The sequence below is a fragment of the Volvox carteri genome (assembly GCF_000143455.1).
Source record: "Volvox carteri f. nagariensis unplaced genomic scaffold VOLCAscaffold_18, whole genome shotgun sequence".
NCBI classification, from domain to species: domain Eukaryota; kingdom Viridiplantae; phylum Chlorophyta; class Chlorophyceae; order Chlamydomonadales; family Volvocaceae; genus Volvox; species Volvox carteri.
The window spans coordinates 608,519-623,871 of NW_003307561.1; the positions used below are offsets into that span (position 1 = coordinate 608,519).

The 15,353-nt window shown below is 60.3% G+C and overlaps 4 protein-coding genes across 4 annotated transcripts in view; 1 reads left to right on the plus strand and 3 right to left on the minus strand.

Annotated features, from left to right (window-relative positions):
* Positions 1 to 2,473, minus strand: part of VOLCADRAFT_74566 (uncharacterized protein) — a 6,452-nt gene extending 3,979 nt beyond the window's left edge. The window contains exons 1-4 of the mRNA XM_002950357.1: positions 2,276 to 2,473; positions 1,678 to 1,948; positions 1,140 to 1,323; positions 657 to 836 (exon numbers count right to left, since the gene is read on the minus strand). Of these exons, the coding sequence (XP_002950403.1) occupies positions 657 to 836; positions 1,140 to 1,323; positions 1,678 to 1,948; positions 2,276 to 2,356 (716 nt within the window). The 5' untranslated portion in view covers positions 2,357 to 2,473. The remainder of the gene's footprint in view (positions 1 to 656; positions 837 to 1,139; positions 1,324 to 1,677; positions 1,949 to 2,275) is intronic.
* A 3,323-nt stretch (positions 2,474 to 5,796) lies between these two features.
* Positions 5,797 to 8,405, minus strand: VOLCADRAFT_60315 (uncharacterized protein; the record flags this gene model as incomplete). The annotated part of the gene is made up of 5 exons (XM_002950358.1): positions 5,797 to 6,420; positions 6,824 to 6,990; positions 7,294 to 7,429; positions 7,736 to 7,840; positions 8,283 to 8,405. Coding segments are annotated over 5 exons (1,155 nt in total), but the record flags the coding sequence as incomplete, so codon positions are not given.
* A 3,163-nt stretch (positions 8,406 to 11,568) lies between these two features.
* Positions 11,569 to 12,846, minus strand: VOLCADRAFT_104657 (uncharacterized protein; the record flags this gene model as incomplete). The annotated part of the gene is made up of 5 exons (XM_002950359.1): positions 12,770 to 12,846; positions 12,650 to 12,693; positions 12,473 to 12,567; positions 12,017 to 12,147; positions 11,569 to 11,754 (listed from the first exon to the last, which is right to left on the minus strand). Exons 1-5 carry the CDS (start codon positions 12,773 to 12,775, stop codon positions 11,569 to 11,571), a joined length of 462 nt encoding a protein of 153 aa, XP_002950405.1. The 5' UTR covers positions 12,776 to 12,846.
* A 317-nt stretch (positions 12,847 to 13,163) lies between these two features.
* On the plus strand, positions 13,164 to 15,304 carry VOLCADRAFT_90743 (uncharacterized protein; the record flags this gene model as incomplete). The annotated part of the gene is made up of 2 exons (XM_002950230.1): positions 13,164 to 13,388; positions 13,706 to 15,304. 2 exons carry the CDS (start codon positions 13,164 to 13,166, stop codon positions 15,302 to 15,304), a joined length of 1,824 nt encoding a protein of 607 aa, XP_002950276.1.
* Positions 15,305 to 15,353: the final 49 nt, after the last annotated feature.

The window sequence follows — 15,353 nt, forward strand, 5'->3', positions numbered from 1 at the left end:
GCAAGCGGCAGCGCATGATCACCTGGGCTTAAAAGTGCCCGAGCTAAGGCCTTCTGAGCTTGGGCCATTAGCTCAGGTTGTAAATCAAGCAAGCCGAAGCTCAGAAGGCCTTAGCTCGGGCACTTTTAAGCCCAGGTGATCATTTGCCCTCGCATGCCCTCGTACGTCTTTCGAACAACATCTACTGACTTTGGTTGCTGTTGCTGTTGCTGCTGCTGCTGCTCCACCAACATCCTTAGCCTTTTCTCTTTGTTCACAGGTCACGGGAAGGGTTGCTTGTGACCCCAAGGGGCGAGGCACCTTGCTTGTCGTCACACCGCACGCGCTGTGGTGGCATGCCCCTCTGATTTGTCCGCTAGCTTAGGACAGGAGAATAGGTTTTTCGCTGCCGAACTAGCTATGGGACTTTAGGCTCCCTCGTTATTTGTCGTCAGTCCTAGCCCCCACCACCTAGTCGCCCTTCACGCCATTGTGAAGTTTATTGGAAACTTTAAACACGTCACTGGAATACGAAGCTCACTCCGGTACCGGACATTATTCGTGTACACCATCCGCGCATTTCGCTCATCGCGGCACTCAGATCATTTAACACACACACGAACCTACACGCACTCTCTCTGCCCCGCACACACCCACCCCCATCCCCACCCCCATACCTGTGCTGCGCCACCACCCGTTTGCACGCCTGGGTGACCCGGCTCCGCGGGTTGCGAATGGCGTGACCCTCATCCAGCACGCAGTACAACCAGCGGCGGGAGGCCACCCAGTCAATGTCGGCTCTAAGGGACTCGTAGCTCATGACCAACATGTTGTACGGCAAGCGGGGCGAGGAGGGACTCACAGCGCGGAGCGACCTGAGCGGCCACCGCGAAAGAGGGGGGAGGGTTGTTGCTGGGAGCTTCCTTGGTTTCCAGAAGGTGGAGGAGGAGGAGGAGGAGGAGCAGGGAAATTAGTAGGTTAGTTGAGTGTATCTTACCTCGCGCCTCAACGAGCACACCTCGGCACAGTCACATTCACGTCCGTACGTACGTACATGCGCTTTTGCAAAGGATCCGCTAGCAGGTGGAGTAATCGAGACTCCACACTGCCGATACTCCCACCATCACCACTACCCGCACCGCCAGGCCGCTGCTACTCACTTGTCGAACTGCGCCTGAGTCGCCAGGCGCTCCCCTGGCTGCCCGCCGTACTGCAGCGGCCGCAACCCCGCGGGCCCTATGGTGGCCTGCACCTCGTGAACCCAGTGCCCCACCAAAGTGGCGGGACACACCACCAGGCAGGGGAGCGGAGCAGCAGGAGGCGGGGGGGAAGGGGACGAGGAAGCTGCTGCAGCGCCATCACCATCACCGCCATCGTCACCGTCACTGCCGCCGGCTGCAGCTGCATAGGCGGCTTCTGCTTCCAGACTTGCTGCGGCCATGATGCACGAGGCCTGTTGGCAGTTGACAGTTGACAGTTGGGTTCAGTGAAAGAGTCAGGGACGCGTCAAGGTGGGGGGGACTCCGCTGCCCTTGCGTCTGAGGCCGAGTGGACGGGTGTCCAGCTGGTGGTGGTGACAACACCACCCGGGGACCCACTGGTGCGGCTCCTCCTGCTCAAGTAATACAGGCAGGCTTCCGCCGCAATCACCGTCACAGTCATTTCGGTCCGAAACCCGCCACCCAGCCATTTAATTACGGGCCCTGCCCCTCCCCTCCCCCCCCCTGGCCACCTGCAAGGTCTTCCCCAAGCCCATGTCATCCGCCAGCACGCCGTGAAGCCCAAAGCGGCGCAGGAAGGCCAGCCAGTTGATACCGTCCTGCTGGTACGGCCGCAAAGTGTACGGCAGCTGGAATGGCAAGCTGTACGCCGCGACATTGCGGTTGTCCAGCAGCTGCAGCAAAAAGGTGCTGTCTTCGTGTACGACAGCCAGTTGGTCGTCGTCCAGGCCAGGCGGTGTCGGGACGCCCTGCGCGAGTTAGTTAGGTGGCGGCCGATGCGGCCGTACAAATCAGTAATGTGCAATCGTGTCCTCTTCCGGCTCTGTGTACAGGTGTACAGGTGTGCAGGGTCCTTTCGATCCATCCAGCCGTACTGCCTGGGCCCGTCAAAACGCAGTCCTAAGACGCATGAGGCGCCTTGCTGGAGGTGATGGTCCCCTTGCAGTTCAGACTTCAGGCCCTTGCCGGGCGGGGCCAGGCCGGGCCCTTACCGAATAGGCCAATGTGCTCCATCGCCCGTACGGACCACCTTCGCGCTTGTTTCTTCCGCACGCACCCTCCCTCCCGCCACTTACCTGCGCCAGCGGTAGCAGCGTCATGAGCGATCCGAAGCAGCCACTGGCCGCCGCACGCACATCCTGGTGCGGGTCGCTCATGCGGCGCAGCAGCGGCACCAGCAGTAGCACCACGTACGGTACTAGCGCAGGGCCCAGCTCTGTACACAGCGCCGAAACCACCTCCACCCCACCCAGCCGCACACCGTCCTCAGAAGACGTCAGCATGGGCACCACCTGGTCGCGTGAAGGGGGTCGGGGTCGGGGTTGCCGGTGGCGGACGGCACCATGTCATGCCCTGTCGTGTCATGCCCTGTCGTGTCACGTCATGTCGTGTCATGCCCTGTAGTGTCATGCCCTGTAGTGTCATGCCCTGTCGTGTCACGTCATGTCGTGTCATGCCCTGTCGTGTCATGCTACTTCGTGTCGCATCATGCCCGTACATGCCGGCTGCAAGAAAACAACGCAGGGTCGAATCAGCATCAGGAGGGCAGGAGCCAGAAGGAACATATCGGACATGAGGACCCGAGCACTGCTGATGGACGGGAAGGTGCACAACAGCACGAAGCCTTGCCTGCTTCAGCAGCTCCGGCATAAGGCCCTCGGTCCAGCACCGCGCCAGCGTGGAGGCACACTTGGCCGCGGCCTGCCTGACCCGTGGGTCGGTGTGCCTAGCCCAGCGGCATACATCCTGCAGCAGCGGCAGCACGCTGGGCAGCAACTGAGGCGCCAGGGCTGGGCCGAGAACTCTCAGCGCGTGCAGGCTGCCGACCGCAGCCACGACCTCGCCCTCCACTGCCGCCCCCGCCCCCGCCACAGGAGCCGTAGCCGTAGCCGTAGCAGCGGGCACCGCAGCACCGGACGGAGCGGCGACGGCGGCGCCCAGTGGTCCCGCCACCAGTGCCCAGAGCGTCGGCAACTGCTGCCACAGCGCCGCTTCGAAGCGCCTGGCGATGGCCACCAGTGCGGCCTCACCCCCCCGGCGGCTGATACGGGAGACGCTCTGCTGACCACTGCTTCCAGGGTCTGCGGCCAGGATGGGCCATTAGACGAAACCAGGGCGAGGGGGTGGGGAACCCTTAGGGCTGAAGGCGAGATGCGGTACGGCACATTTCTGTCTTCGCTTGCTGCCGCCGTTGGCAGGAGAGGGGGAAGACATCAAGCACAGGCTGCTGCTACTGCTGCTACTGCGAGAACATGCGCGGGACTACGGACGCTGCCTACCCATCGACACGCGCAAAGCGCCCAGCTCACCTTAAAAAGCCTTAGCACTCCTGTTATCAATAATGTTGAGAGGATGGGAACCGTAAACGACACGCAGATGGGCCGTAATCCGAACCCCGGGGAAGACATTTCAGGCCAGCAGCATAGCCCACGCCGCGCCCCTCACACCTGCAGTTGGCCTAGTCCCAGCTCCTCACCTTCACCAGGGAGCAGCAGCTGCTGCTGAAGCCCCTGCCCAGCTGCCGGCCCCACCGCCGCCGCCGCCGTGAGCAGGTCCGCTGTCGCCATGGCAACCAGGTTCCGTACTAACTTGTCGTTGGGGCTGGGGGTGCGACTCGAGCACAGCGCCAGAAGCTCCGACAGACCCTCGGCGCAGACCTCCTGTGATTGTGAAAGGCCCAGAACAAGTCAGGACAGGGTAGGGCAAGGGAAGGTTAAAAGTAACTGCAAGATTGGATCGATGGCTCAATGACGCTGCGCCTGTTGTGGCCCGTGGGCGGAAAGCTGAAGACACAGGTGCAGTATATGAAGCCTCGTGTTGCACCTGCACCTGCACCTGCACCTGCACCTGCATGCGAGTCACAGTACACCGTTATCGCCAGGGGATGGTGTGCCAGTCCGCTAAACAGCAATATTCTTTGCGGCAGCTTATCCCCGGGCAATCCCCCCCTAGACGCACCCACCTGCAGCCTCAGCTGTGGCTCCCTGCGCAGGCAGTTCATCAGCGGCTGTATGACGGTGTTGAACTTGTCCGGCAACACTCCGCTGTGCACGGCGGCGGACGCCATGAACGCCAGCGCCGTCACGTGCAGGTACTGCTCCAGGGCCTGTGAGGTAGGCCAGGACGGGGCGGAGGAACGAGGCCCGGTTAGCGAGCGGTGCGGTGCGGTGCGGTGCGGTGCAGTGCCCTCAGTGACAACACACCGTGCGACTTACATATACACACACATACACACACAGCCGTTGTGCTTGTCCACACGATAACACCACCCGGCGTGGTGGCGCGATGGCGCCTCCGGGACGCCTTAAACCCGGATCAATGCGCAGGAGAGACCTTTACTGATGCGCGAGTCTTTCCATTACACTCTTTGTATACAGGCGGACCTATCTACCGAACCTATCTATCCACATGCCTGCCAACATGCATGTAACACGTGCATGTACGACACGCACATGCCAGTTTCGCCTCACCTGCAGGGAGGCCAGGGCCCCTCGGAGCCGGGAGCATGCAAGTGCCAGCGGGGAGCCCTCAGACGGGCCCGCCGCCGCTGCCGCCGCTACCAACGCCGCCGCGTGCTCTGCGCTGACGTTCTCCACCGCCACACCCTGTGGCAGCGGCAGCAGCACGTGCACCTCCACCGCTGCAGCCACCAGAGCCAATACCTCACGCCGCATCTGGGCATAGTATGGCACTACCTCCGCATACGGTTCCAGAGACGCCGGTGCAAGCGGTGTCATGCACGATGTCGCCGCAAGTGCAGCAAAAACCTGCTGCAGCAGCGGCGGCGGCAGCAACAACAGGCCCTGCTGTTGCTGCTGCTGCCCCTGACCATGATGATGCTGCATTTGATCTTGCAGGTCCGGCTGTAGCAGACGCAGCTGCTGCTTGGCGTACTGCAGCCAGGCGCAGGCTGCAAGCGCGGCGAACTGTCGGGCGGTGGCAGAGGGGGAGGACAGTCCGGCAAGCAGCTCCGGCGCGGCGGCGGCTGAACCATTGGCATGGGCGCACGCCAGTAGCATTCCCAGGCAGGACGCTGCGGTGGTCCTCATCCGCGCCACGCCCTCCTCTCCTTGCGTCCCGACGATGAAGTCCGTAGGTACGCCAGGACCAGCTGCTGCTGCTGCTGCCGCGGCCGCCGCCGCCGCTACCGCCGCCGCTGCGGCCTGCTGCTGCTGCTTAGCGGAGCTGCGGGGTCGCTTGGGGCTGCGGAAGGTTCCGGAGCCGGCGCCCACAGCTGCGGCGTCAACTGTGCCCGAGGCGGGACCCACCAGCTGGCGGACCAGGGCCAGCGGGATGAGCCGACCAGCCTCACCAGCGTACGGCACCAACACCAAGTTGGGGTCCAGAGCGCGACCGACCTGTGTATGTGACATGTGTTGCAGCGGCCACAACATGCCATAACCCCCATACTCCATGATGGATCCAGGAATGTGTCACGGCAGCATGTATATACTGTACGGCACCAGGACAACCAATCAAGCGGCCCCCACATGTCACTACCGCGGTCTAAACGGTGCACTCGGGAACCAGGGGAAACTGCACCCGCTGCGCCCTCACACTCACTCTGACGCAAAGACGCACGCAGCCCAACAACCCTTCAACAAGTCCTCCTCCTCCTCTTCAGCGACGATACCTCATCTCTGTCACCAGACGACACCACATGCCGCCCGTGCTTCAACCCGAGGCCCACCCTCCTGCCCGTCCGGCACCGCCGCCGCACCTGCGTGGACCCCAGCGCCATAAGCGCCCGCAGTTGCTCCGGAGCCAGCGCCTCGCACAGCGTGGCGGGGGCCGCACAGCGCACCAGCAGCCGCCAAACCCGCACCGACGCATCCAACACTCGCTGCTCGCCCTCAACCATTACGTTCTGAAACACCAGCTGGAACAGTGCCGGCACCAGCGGCTGAAGCCAAGGCGGCGGAGGTAGCGGAGCTGCCGCCGCGGCGGCCACTGCCAAGGCGGATTCGGGGCCCCCACCCGCAGCCGGCGGTGGCGGTGCAAGCATTCGCTCCAGGCATTGCATCACTGACGCCCTGACGGTGCTGAGCGTGTGGCGGATGAAAGGAAAGAGGCGCGGCACCAGCGCCATCAGCTCCTCACTGGCAGCAGCGCCGGCCCCGGGGCCGCTGCCGTACAGGTGGGCGAGCAGCGACATGACGCTGTTGGTGGCGGCGGATAGGTCGGATAGCTGCGGCAGCAGGTCCCACAGCTGAGCCCTGAGCTCGGCGACGGCCTGCGTGGTTTTGGAGCGGCCACGTGCGCGGATAAAGGGCAGACAACTTAGCATTACAATAAGGTAAGCGCGCCTACCAATGCGCGCCTACCAATGTGGCAAAAACAACAAACAAACACGCATAACAATGGAAACGCACAACTAAAAACACAAGCCCTAATGTAGAACAAAGCACGGCAGCCGCCAGGGGAGAACGAAGCTGACGCCAGTCGCAGGGGAAAAGGACGACAGGACATGGAATTACGCGGCGGGCAGCGGCATCGTCTTCCAATGCCGAACAAGCTGCATCCTCCTCACGAACCATCGCCTGCTAGGACCTTACCCCAACGCACTCAGGTTTCAGCCACCATCCTCGCCCCCTTCCCTTCCCTCCCCTTGCCTGTGGTCCCACCACTCCCAGCGCCCCCGCCACGGGCACTAGTGCATCCGCACATGCCGCCCGCACGTCGTCATCCGGGTCGGCCAAGCCCCGGCGCAGCAGCGGCAGGGCTGCCGGCAGCAGGTCGCGAGCCAGGTCCAGTCGGGCCGCCAACATGTACTTGAGGCCGCAAAAGCCACCTGCAGGAGCCAGAGGGGCCAGAGATCGTTGGGTCAGCTGATTGGACGGTGGACGGACAATGATGCATGCAAGGAACACATGTATGGCGCATGTATCACAATTGTGTTACGAATGTAAATAGCGGTAGCGTCAACTGATTGACTACGAAAGGCCATTCTAGACACGCGGTCGTCACTGGCAACTGGAAATCCTAAAAAAATCAAGCACGTGGGAGACGGCAAGTTGGTGTAGGCAATTCGCGGAGGGGCCCCCGATGGGGCCGAAAACCCGCTGCCTCCCCACCATCACTTCACTCAGCTCACCGTATCTGACCCGCCAGTCGTTCTGCCCCTGCAGATCCCGTAACATGGCCGCCACCGCCCGCACCGAGCCGGGGTCCAGAGCCGTCAGTGCCGTACCGAGAGCCTGAGCCGCAGTCTCACGAACGGGCGCCGTCACCTGCGACCGCAAACGAGGCAGTCGGACTTGCAGTCAGCGAAGCAGCCCGAGTCCTCGGCGATTCACGTGATAATCATCAAACGAGCAGCACCGCAAGACCAGGCGCATTAAACTTGGGCTTCAAGTACAGGCAACGGTCAGGGTAAGGAAGCAAGTGTGAGGATAACGATACGCAGGAAAAAACGAGTCAACAACGCATCAACCCTTCCCAGATATCATTTTTGTCGTCTGAACCTCCAAAACCCCAGCCCAAACCTCTACAACCCAACCCTTCCACCAATCCCAGCCCCACCCACCCCACCTCACCTGGTCGGAGCCATAGTCCCCAAACCTGTCCAGTGCAAGCACACACAGGAGGTGCACGATGCAGTCCTCCAGCCAGCGCCGGTTGCTGGCCCGGGCAGCAGCCACCTGGGCAGCACTCACCATACCGAGCACACGTTTGCCTGCAACGGGGGAAACGTTGCACGCAAGGACGGTCCATGGAAGAGAAAAAACGAGGATTAGCATTTCCTTCAGATGTTTCCCTTTTCCCGTTCGGCACACACGTGCTGCACTGCCAGCGGCTCCTTCAAGGTTGTCCAGGGTAGCACAGCGATTCAATTCAACCAGGATAGGAGACATAACTTGGCAAAGGGGCATGGACAGAACGCCGACAGGATGCTGGTTCCGGCGGCCACTCCTCCAATTGCTTGCAGCAGAGGCATCTTGGCAAGGTAATGGGATGGGGCCGGGTGTCCAGCGACCCTTAGACAGTGTCCCGCAAGGGTGTGTTGGCGGTGTAGCCCTGCCCTCCCTCCCTCCCCCTTCCTTCCTCACCTTGGCCCCCCGGCACCGCCCAGCCCGAGGGCACTCCGTCCAGCGGGGCCTCCACTGCGGCGCATGCCGCGTGGCCACGCAACAGCTCCCGGAGCCCGAGTACGGCACCATGCCGTACCTCCCACACAGGGTCGAGACTGTCCACTACCAGCTGGTCCCCCAGCCGCTGGAAAGGCCAGCCGCCCTCCGAAACAAGCTGGACCTGCGGACCGCAACAGCAAGAGGCGTAAGAGATCGTGTTCCTGGAGTGCTTTGGTTGGTTGGACACTTTAGAGGGTCTGTGTCCTGCAGCGCGCACACAAATGTGGGGCGGCCCACATGAGAGGCTGGTCAGGACACACAAGCACACGAGCTGGGAAGGAAGTGAGACCCGTCGGGGTGCCCGAAAAAACCCGTCAGGCTGACAGGGAAACTTCCAGGGAGGGCCCCGATAGGTTGCTCAAGAGGGTTTCGAGCACGACCGAAATTTTTGGGTATCCTGGTGAAGAACCCTGATTCCTAGTGGGTGGCGCCCGTACCTCATCTTCGCCGACTTCCACGGACGCCGCCGCTGCAGCCGCACCAGTCCCTCCGCTCGCTCCTTCTTCGGCGCCGCTGCCACCCAGGCTTCCGTCATTATCCATGGGACCCTGCGCGCGTGCGGAGCAACTGCGTCCATTCGCGAGGAGGCATGCGAATGACTGAAGGAGGTGCTCTTTAGACCCCCCTTCCTGGTGATTGACCAACGTTGCACTACTCAAGCATGGCTAGCTGGGTGCTGCGGTGCACCGGAACGCCTGGCAGTCGCACTTCCCGCAACTGTACACCGCCAGCCTGGGCATGGATAAAGGCTGCAGCCGCGCAGCGTCGCCATATTCCCCCCCACGAGCTAATTAGGATTATGCTGAAAAGGCATAAATATAAACATATGTGCGTTTATGTCGCAGCCCGGTCACCCGTTCATGTTAGCCTCACATCCCAGGTCCCTCCCTCCCACCGCCCCACCCGCTGTTATATCCAACTTTTCCTCCAGGAAAGAACCGAACGGTCAATGCAGATCCCGTGATCATGCCCTCCAGGATGCTATAATTATCCCCCCTCTAGTTGTAGAGGGCGTCCTCGACCTCGGTCAATCTCAGGGTCTCCATGAGGTGTCAGCACCCACCCCAGGATAACCAGCGGGCGCGGCTGCCACCTCCCGCGCAGAAACCGCTTCAACTGAGATTCGAACCCGGGTTAGAACCGAAATACGTACTCGATACCAATTGTTATATCACGACTCTTTCAAAAAAGGACCGAACGGTGAATGCAGATCTCATGATGCGCAGACGATACTACACACCCGCCCCCTCCGCGGCCACCTTGTGCTTTGCCGTTCCCGCTCCCGGTCCTGCCCCCGGTTGCTGCTGCCCGGAAGCCGCCGCATCCCCGGATCTCAGCGAATCTGAGCGACCCAGCAACTTGGCCTTCCGCTTCAGCCGGTTTCGCTCTCGTGCCGACAGCTTCTCCGAGTCCATACTGCGCAGCAACTCCTGCGCTGCCATTTGCTGCGGCTTTGGTGCTCCTCCCGTCCCACCGCCTCCACCGGCCCCGCGTGCATGGTGCCGAGCAGCTGCTGCTCCCCCAGAACAGACCTCCTCCGCCGCTTCCAGGTCCTCATCATTGAAGAGCGCGTCTGCGTCCAGGCCCATGTCGCGGTCCAGCCCCAACCGCTTCTTGAGCATGTCCCGCTGTGCCGCCAGCCGAGCCTTGGCTGTCAGCCCTGGCTCCAAAACCAAATCAAATTCCTGTCAACAGATTATAAGGAGAGGAGGCGTGGGGCCGGGTTCCATTTGCCCTATTTGTTCGATTATCCAATCCGGGGCCACACAGAATCGGTAGCCAGAAGCGATATGGCAAAAACGGGTAGGGGAAAGTTGGGCAGGAGCTGTACGTAGACGGTTTGTGAGACCTAACAGTATTTGGCAGGGCTTGCGGGCGAAGATATTTCCTGGCCATTATCATCAGGGCCCCACGCCGGTATGTAGGACAAATTGTGGCCTTCAACACCCAATGATGACTTACCTGACCCCCCGAGGCACCGAGCGGCGTCCCCCGCTCCAGGACCTGCTGCAAGCTGAAATTTAAAAAGCTGAGCGGCGCCTCAGTCCCCACAGCCTGCGCCAGGGCTGTCTCGTCCACGCCGCATGCCACGGCATGCTGCCGCAGATCATCGGGCGTGTGATGCTCAAATATGTCTGCCAGGCACGCAAGGGCTTCTCCAGCTGCAACGCGAGTCTCCCAGCTTTTGTTGTACAGGTAGACATGTACCTACGCGATGCGCCGGCAGCGGATACTTGGATTAAGAAGGGTGGTAAGAGCTAGATTATAAATTTGGATCAAAAGCCCACCAATCAAACAGGAACGACGGCATTCCGTGCCAGGGGAAGGAGGGGCGATTGTGTCGGCGCACGCTTGCGCGCAATGACGCACCTTCTGCACGGTGGAAAGCAACTGATCAGGGTGGGCCCTTGCTATTTCAGAGAGCTGCTTAGCAGCAGCTTTGCGAGTAGCATCAGAGGTTCCGGCTGCAATAAAGAAAAGCCCAAGTCAGTGCTGCGTTTACCCTATGCGTCCACTGCCTGTATTTGCCGTGGTGGACTCACTCTCGAGAAGGTTTAATAGCTTTTGGAGACGGCTGGAGGATTGTGGTTTGGCTGTCATGATTCAGCGGGCTCACGGTAAAATGTTCAAGGTTGGCTAAAATAAAAAATGTCATTCAACACATGAACTACACGTGAAATCATTCAAGAATCTCGCAGCTGTCTTTCTACAGAAGAAAGATGGCACGGCCTGTACGATGTGACCACCAATGCACGGAATTCGCATGCGATGACCTCTAGCACGGTCACATCAACACGCCTTTTAACCACTGTGTACATGGACAAAAATTATTGCTGTAAAGGAACAGCTTAGCAAGTGATAGATACAACCGCACCTTACCTTCCATACCCTAAAGCCTATTCAACTTCTCTCGGGCGCTGGCGAAAACCAAATTCACGAGTGTCCCATGTCCACAACCCATGCGAATAAGCCTTGCACTGTCCACAGGTATGTTCCACTGGCAACCAAAAAATCTCATAACCATAACCCGCAGCAAACGCCATCCTGTAAGAATGGCTACGTCGAATGCCAAAAAGAAAGGGCCACCAGCAAACCCCACGCAAAAAGCTTCCTAGCCCCATTACTATTTTTCAAACAGTTTCAGTCGTAAGTTCTAGTCCTGTAACATGTTTGGTGCGCCTAGAGCGACAGTTCATCTTTGCACGTCTGGCAAAGGACTGGTTTATCCACAACGCAACTCATTTGTACTTGTCCATGATCCGGCGCGCCTCCGCCAGCGGGTCATCCAAGTCCTCCCCGGAGCGGCCGCCCTTCTTGGAGGGTGGCGTCACGTCAATGGTGTCGTCCTTGTCCGCCATCTGTTGCGTCAAGAAGTAGTAGCCCACTCCCGCGAACAATGCCAAGGTTAGCACGCCCGAGATCACCTGCCCCGTGAGGAAGCGGACAGGCGAGGGCAGCGGCATCCGTTAAGTACATCCACGGGCAGGTTATCCTCTCGAACATAGGCTGTCATCTCGTACATAGGCATGGACGGCGCTATTTGAAATCTTGATACAGATTCGTGCACGTGGTTGACTTGGTGGTGTATCAAACGACCGCCTTGGCCACCCATCTCCCTACGATGTCTCAGATGTCGATGTCAGTATCGACTAGGGTAACTCCGGTTCACGCCATGCCAGCACTTGCCTTCTGAAGCAACCAGAATATGAACATGACACTGGCGATGGCAACTCCCGCCCTGGCAGCGGGACGCGGCACGGTCTCAGGCACCAGGTCGGTGGCCTTATCCACAAGGCCATTTGCGGCCTTGATGGCACCTGGCTTAGTCAGGCCGCGGTTGGTAGGCGTGGGGGTAAGAGAGGGGCGTAGGGGAAAGGAGGTGCAGGATGGGGGAGGGTTCCAGGTAAAACGCTCCAAAAGCACAAGCCAAATGCAATTGGGAAACAGGGGAAGCGAAGGCGCACCCATTAAGAGGGCTGTACCGCAGCTGCAAGCGATAAGTCTGACCATGTGAACCAAGGAGCCGATTACCTAACAGTTACGTCACATGCTGTCACCTGGATTGCTGCTAGGCCGCCCGAGGACTGCCAGCATGGTAGCTGAGGGCCCATCAAGGGGGAGTATTGGACCTACAGCACCCACCCGACACAACGTCGTCCTTGCTATCCTTTGAAGCCAGCACTCTGAAGAGCATTCGCGCACGGTGGCGCACTTGTACCGGGCATAGCTGCGACGTCCTGCGAAAGACATGAGAACATGAGGAGCAACTGCCAATTATACGAACGGCCACCGTAGTTGCGACCAGCCTCCGTGGCCCACCTTGTACAAAGAGGTGTTGCACGCGACACCGGAACCAGCACGGCCTGCGTTTGATAGAATTGATCGACTTACTTCTTGTCTGCCATAGCTCTTTGCGAAAAGCAATTCGCTCATGTCTACCTGCATGTTTCGTCTGTCTTAAGTGACGTTTCGCGAAAGATCAATCCGGTAGTAGGGCAGCGATAGTAAGGTGTGTTATTTTGTGCTCTATGTTAGGATGAGGGAATCCGGCGCGCTAGAAACATGGATCGCCCACATGGATCGCCTCTTTTGTACGGAAAGGACTAGCAGTGACAAGACCTACGGCATTTACTATTTTGATGTGCTTTTAGCGGTAATGATATCTCTTTGGTTCAAGTTCCGGAGGAGTCCTGACTATGCACATTGCCAGCGGGGTGACTGCCTTTCTTTTATCGATATCTGCTTGATTGGATGCGAATGAGACACAGAAAATAAACAATTTTGTATTTGGGAAAGGTGCCTACGGCTTCTGTCCTCACGGTCCTTTCCTCAAATGGACGGCAGGGGCACAGGCGCAGGCGCGGGCGGATCTCCTCCCACTGGCAGCTATTCCACGCCGTGTGTCCATGAACAAATGCGGAAAAGGCAGCGGAGCAACCCAGGGCCGGAGACAGGTCCCTACGATGACGTGCTAGGTGGCGGCAGCTGGCGTTACTCACCGGTCAGCGACCCAGATATCGATTACAACGTGCAGGCATCCAAGCGATATCTGTCTGAGGTGCGTCCACATTGGCGGCAGCCATGGTTTGTTGTCAAAACCTGTCTAGTCTTTTACCCGTAGCATGGGTCTCCATTTCGCGAACGGGGGCCCATGATGTTCTAAGCCGCTCTTTTCGCGCGCTCTGTGTAACGCTCGTGGTGTGCCCGAAGCTGTCTCTTGCTGCCGAGGGGACTTTAGGGCGCATAGGTGGGTTTTACAAGCCGCCCCTCTAGGTGCACTTCACTCGCCTTCCCCCTTTCCAGCATCCGACCTGGACCCACAGCCCTATTACCCAAGTTTTCTTCCCTCCCCTCTGGCTTCCTATCCTGCTTCAGGTTATGGCCAACAATCTGACGCGGCACATGAGTCTGCGCCACATCAGCTCACCCAGCGCGGCGCCGCTACCGTTCACCAGCGGCCTGGGCATCCCTGGGGGCGACATACACAGCCTCACGCACCCGCATGCCGCTCTCCCACCGCTTCCTCAGGCGCACCTGTTTTCAACTTTCGCCCAGAGCCACGGCCCGGGCCCGTTGACACCCCCCGGTGGCTGCAGCCCTCAGCGTACCTGCATCTCGGAGATGAGCGAGGGTCTGCCTGACCCCGCTGGGGGGGAGGTTGCGCAGCCCATGAACGTTAGCGATGCATCCCACTCGCAAGGAGGATGTGCAGGAGGAGCTACAGGGGCATCAGGCAGCAAGGCCTCGGCTGCCGCTACAGCGGAGTCCACCAGCGAAACTGCGGATTCGGATTTGCTGTACGAGCGGGAACGCTCCGTGAGCCTTAGCGGCACTCCTTGGTGTCATGGTTCTGGAGCTTCCACGGCTGGGTTTTCTATAGCTACAGCAGCAGTAGCAAGCGGAGTAGGCGGGGTGGCTACGGGGCGAGTACCCCTACCGCCTGGTGTGCTTTTATCGGCGTCATCAGTTGCGCATTTGGGTGTGGGTCATGGGGCCATCAGCGGCTCCACCGGCTCGCCGTTTTCGTCCCAGGGAGCGCTGTCTCGGCGAATGTCCGACGCCCCTCAAGGTGCCGGGCCGGCGGGTCCAGCAAGCGCAGCTCAACAGCAGCACCAGCAGCAGCACATGGGACGCGGTCCTTACCCGCGGGGCCATACGTCGGGGGGCCGAGGAATGCTGCCCGATATGCCCTCCTCACCGAGTGATTCTCGTTTTGGCGGTTTGGATCTGCGGAAGACGGCCCTGCTGCGCAACTTTGCGGCCGCATCGCGGCGGACGGAGGAAACCACTTCAGACGGCGGCACAGCTGTCGCAATGGCCGCTGCTTCAGGCTACCACCCTAGCGGTGCCATCGCATCGGTTGGCCTTGGGATTATGATGGCGGATTCAGGCAGCTCAGAGAGCGCCGCTGGTACCTCGACTTGTGCGGCAGCTGCAATGGCGATGAGCGCGGTGGCCACTCGGGGCAGCTTTGCTGTCCGCGGTGGCGGTAACGGGGGCAGGTCAGCTACGTCTCGCTCAGACAGCGGGCTGTCAGACGGCATGTCTGAAGGGGACCGTGGCGGCGCGACAGGCATGGAGCTTAGTAGCAACAGCGCGGACGGTGGCGGCGCTGGTGCTGGTGGTAGCGGAGTGCTTGTTGGTAACGGGCCCGAGGACCCCCTGTCGGAGCAACAGCGGCAGAAGGAGGAAAGTGACGAAGCACGGCTGGGGGTCCTGCACCAGCCGCGACCCCACGCTCAGCTGGCTGCAGCACCCTCGCATACATGTGTGCTGGGTGTCCCTGGCGCCGGTTGCATGGTTGCTGGCGGCACCAGCGGCACGTCTGCTGGGACCTCGCTGCCCCCGGCGTACAGCTGCTCGCTGGGGTCTCCTCCGGGCGGGTTGACGACACCTCTGCCGGTGCAGCCACCAGCGCAGCTGCAGCGCGAGCGTAATTCGATCGCCGGACCTCCGTCCTGTAATCAGTTCTGATGGCTGGCCGGGGAGGGGCAGCAGGATGGTTGGGGGGTTACCTACGGGC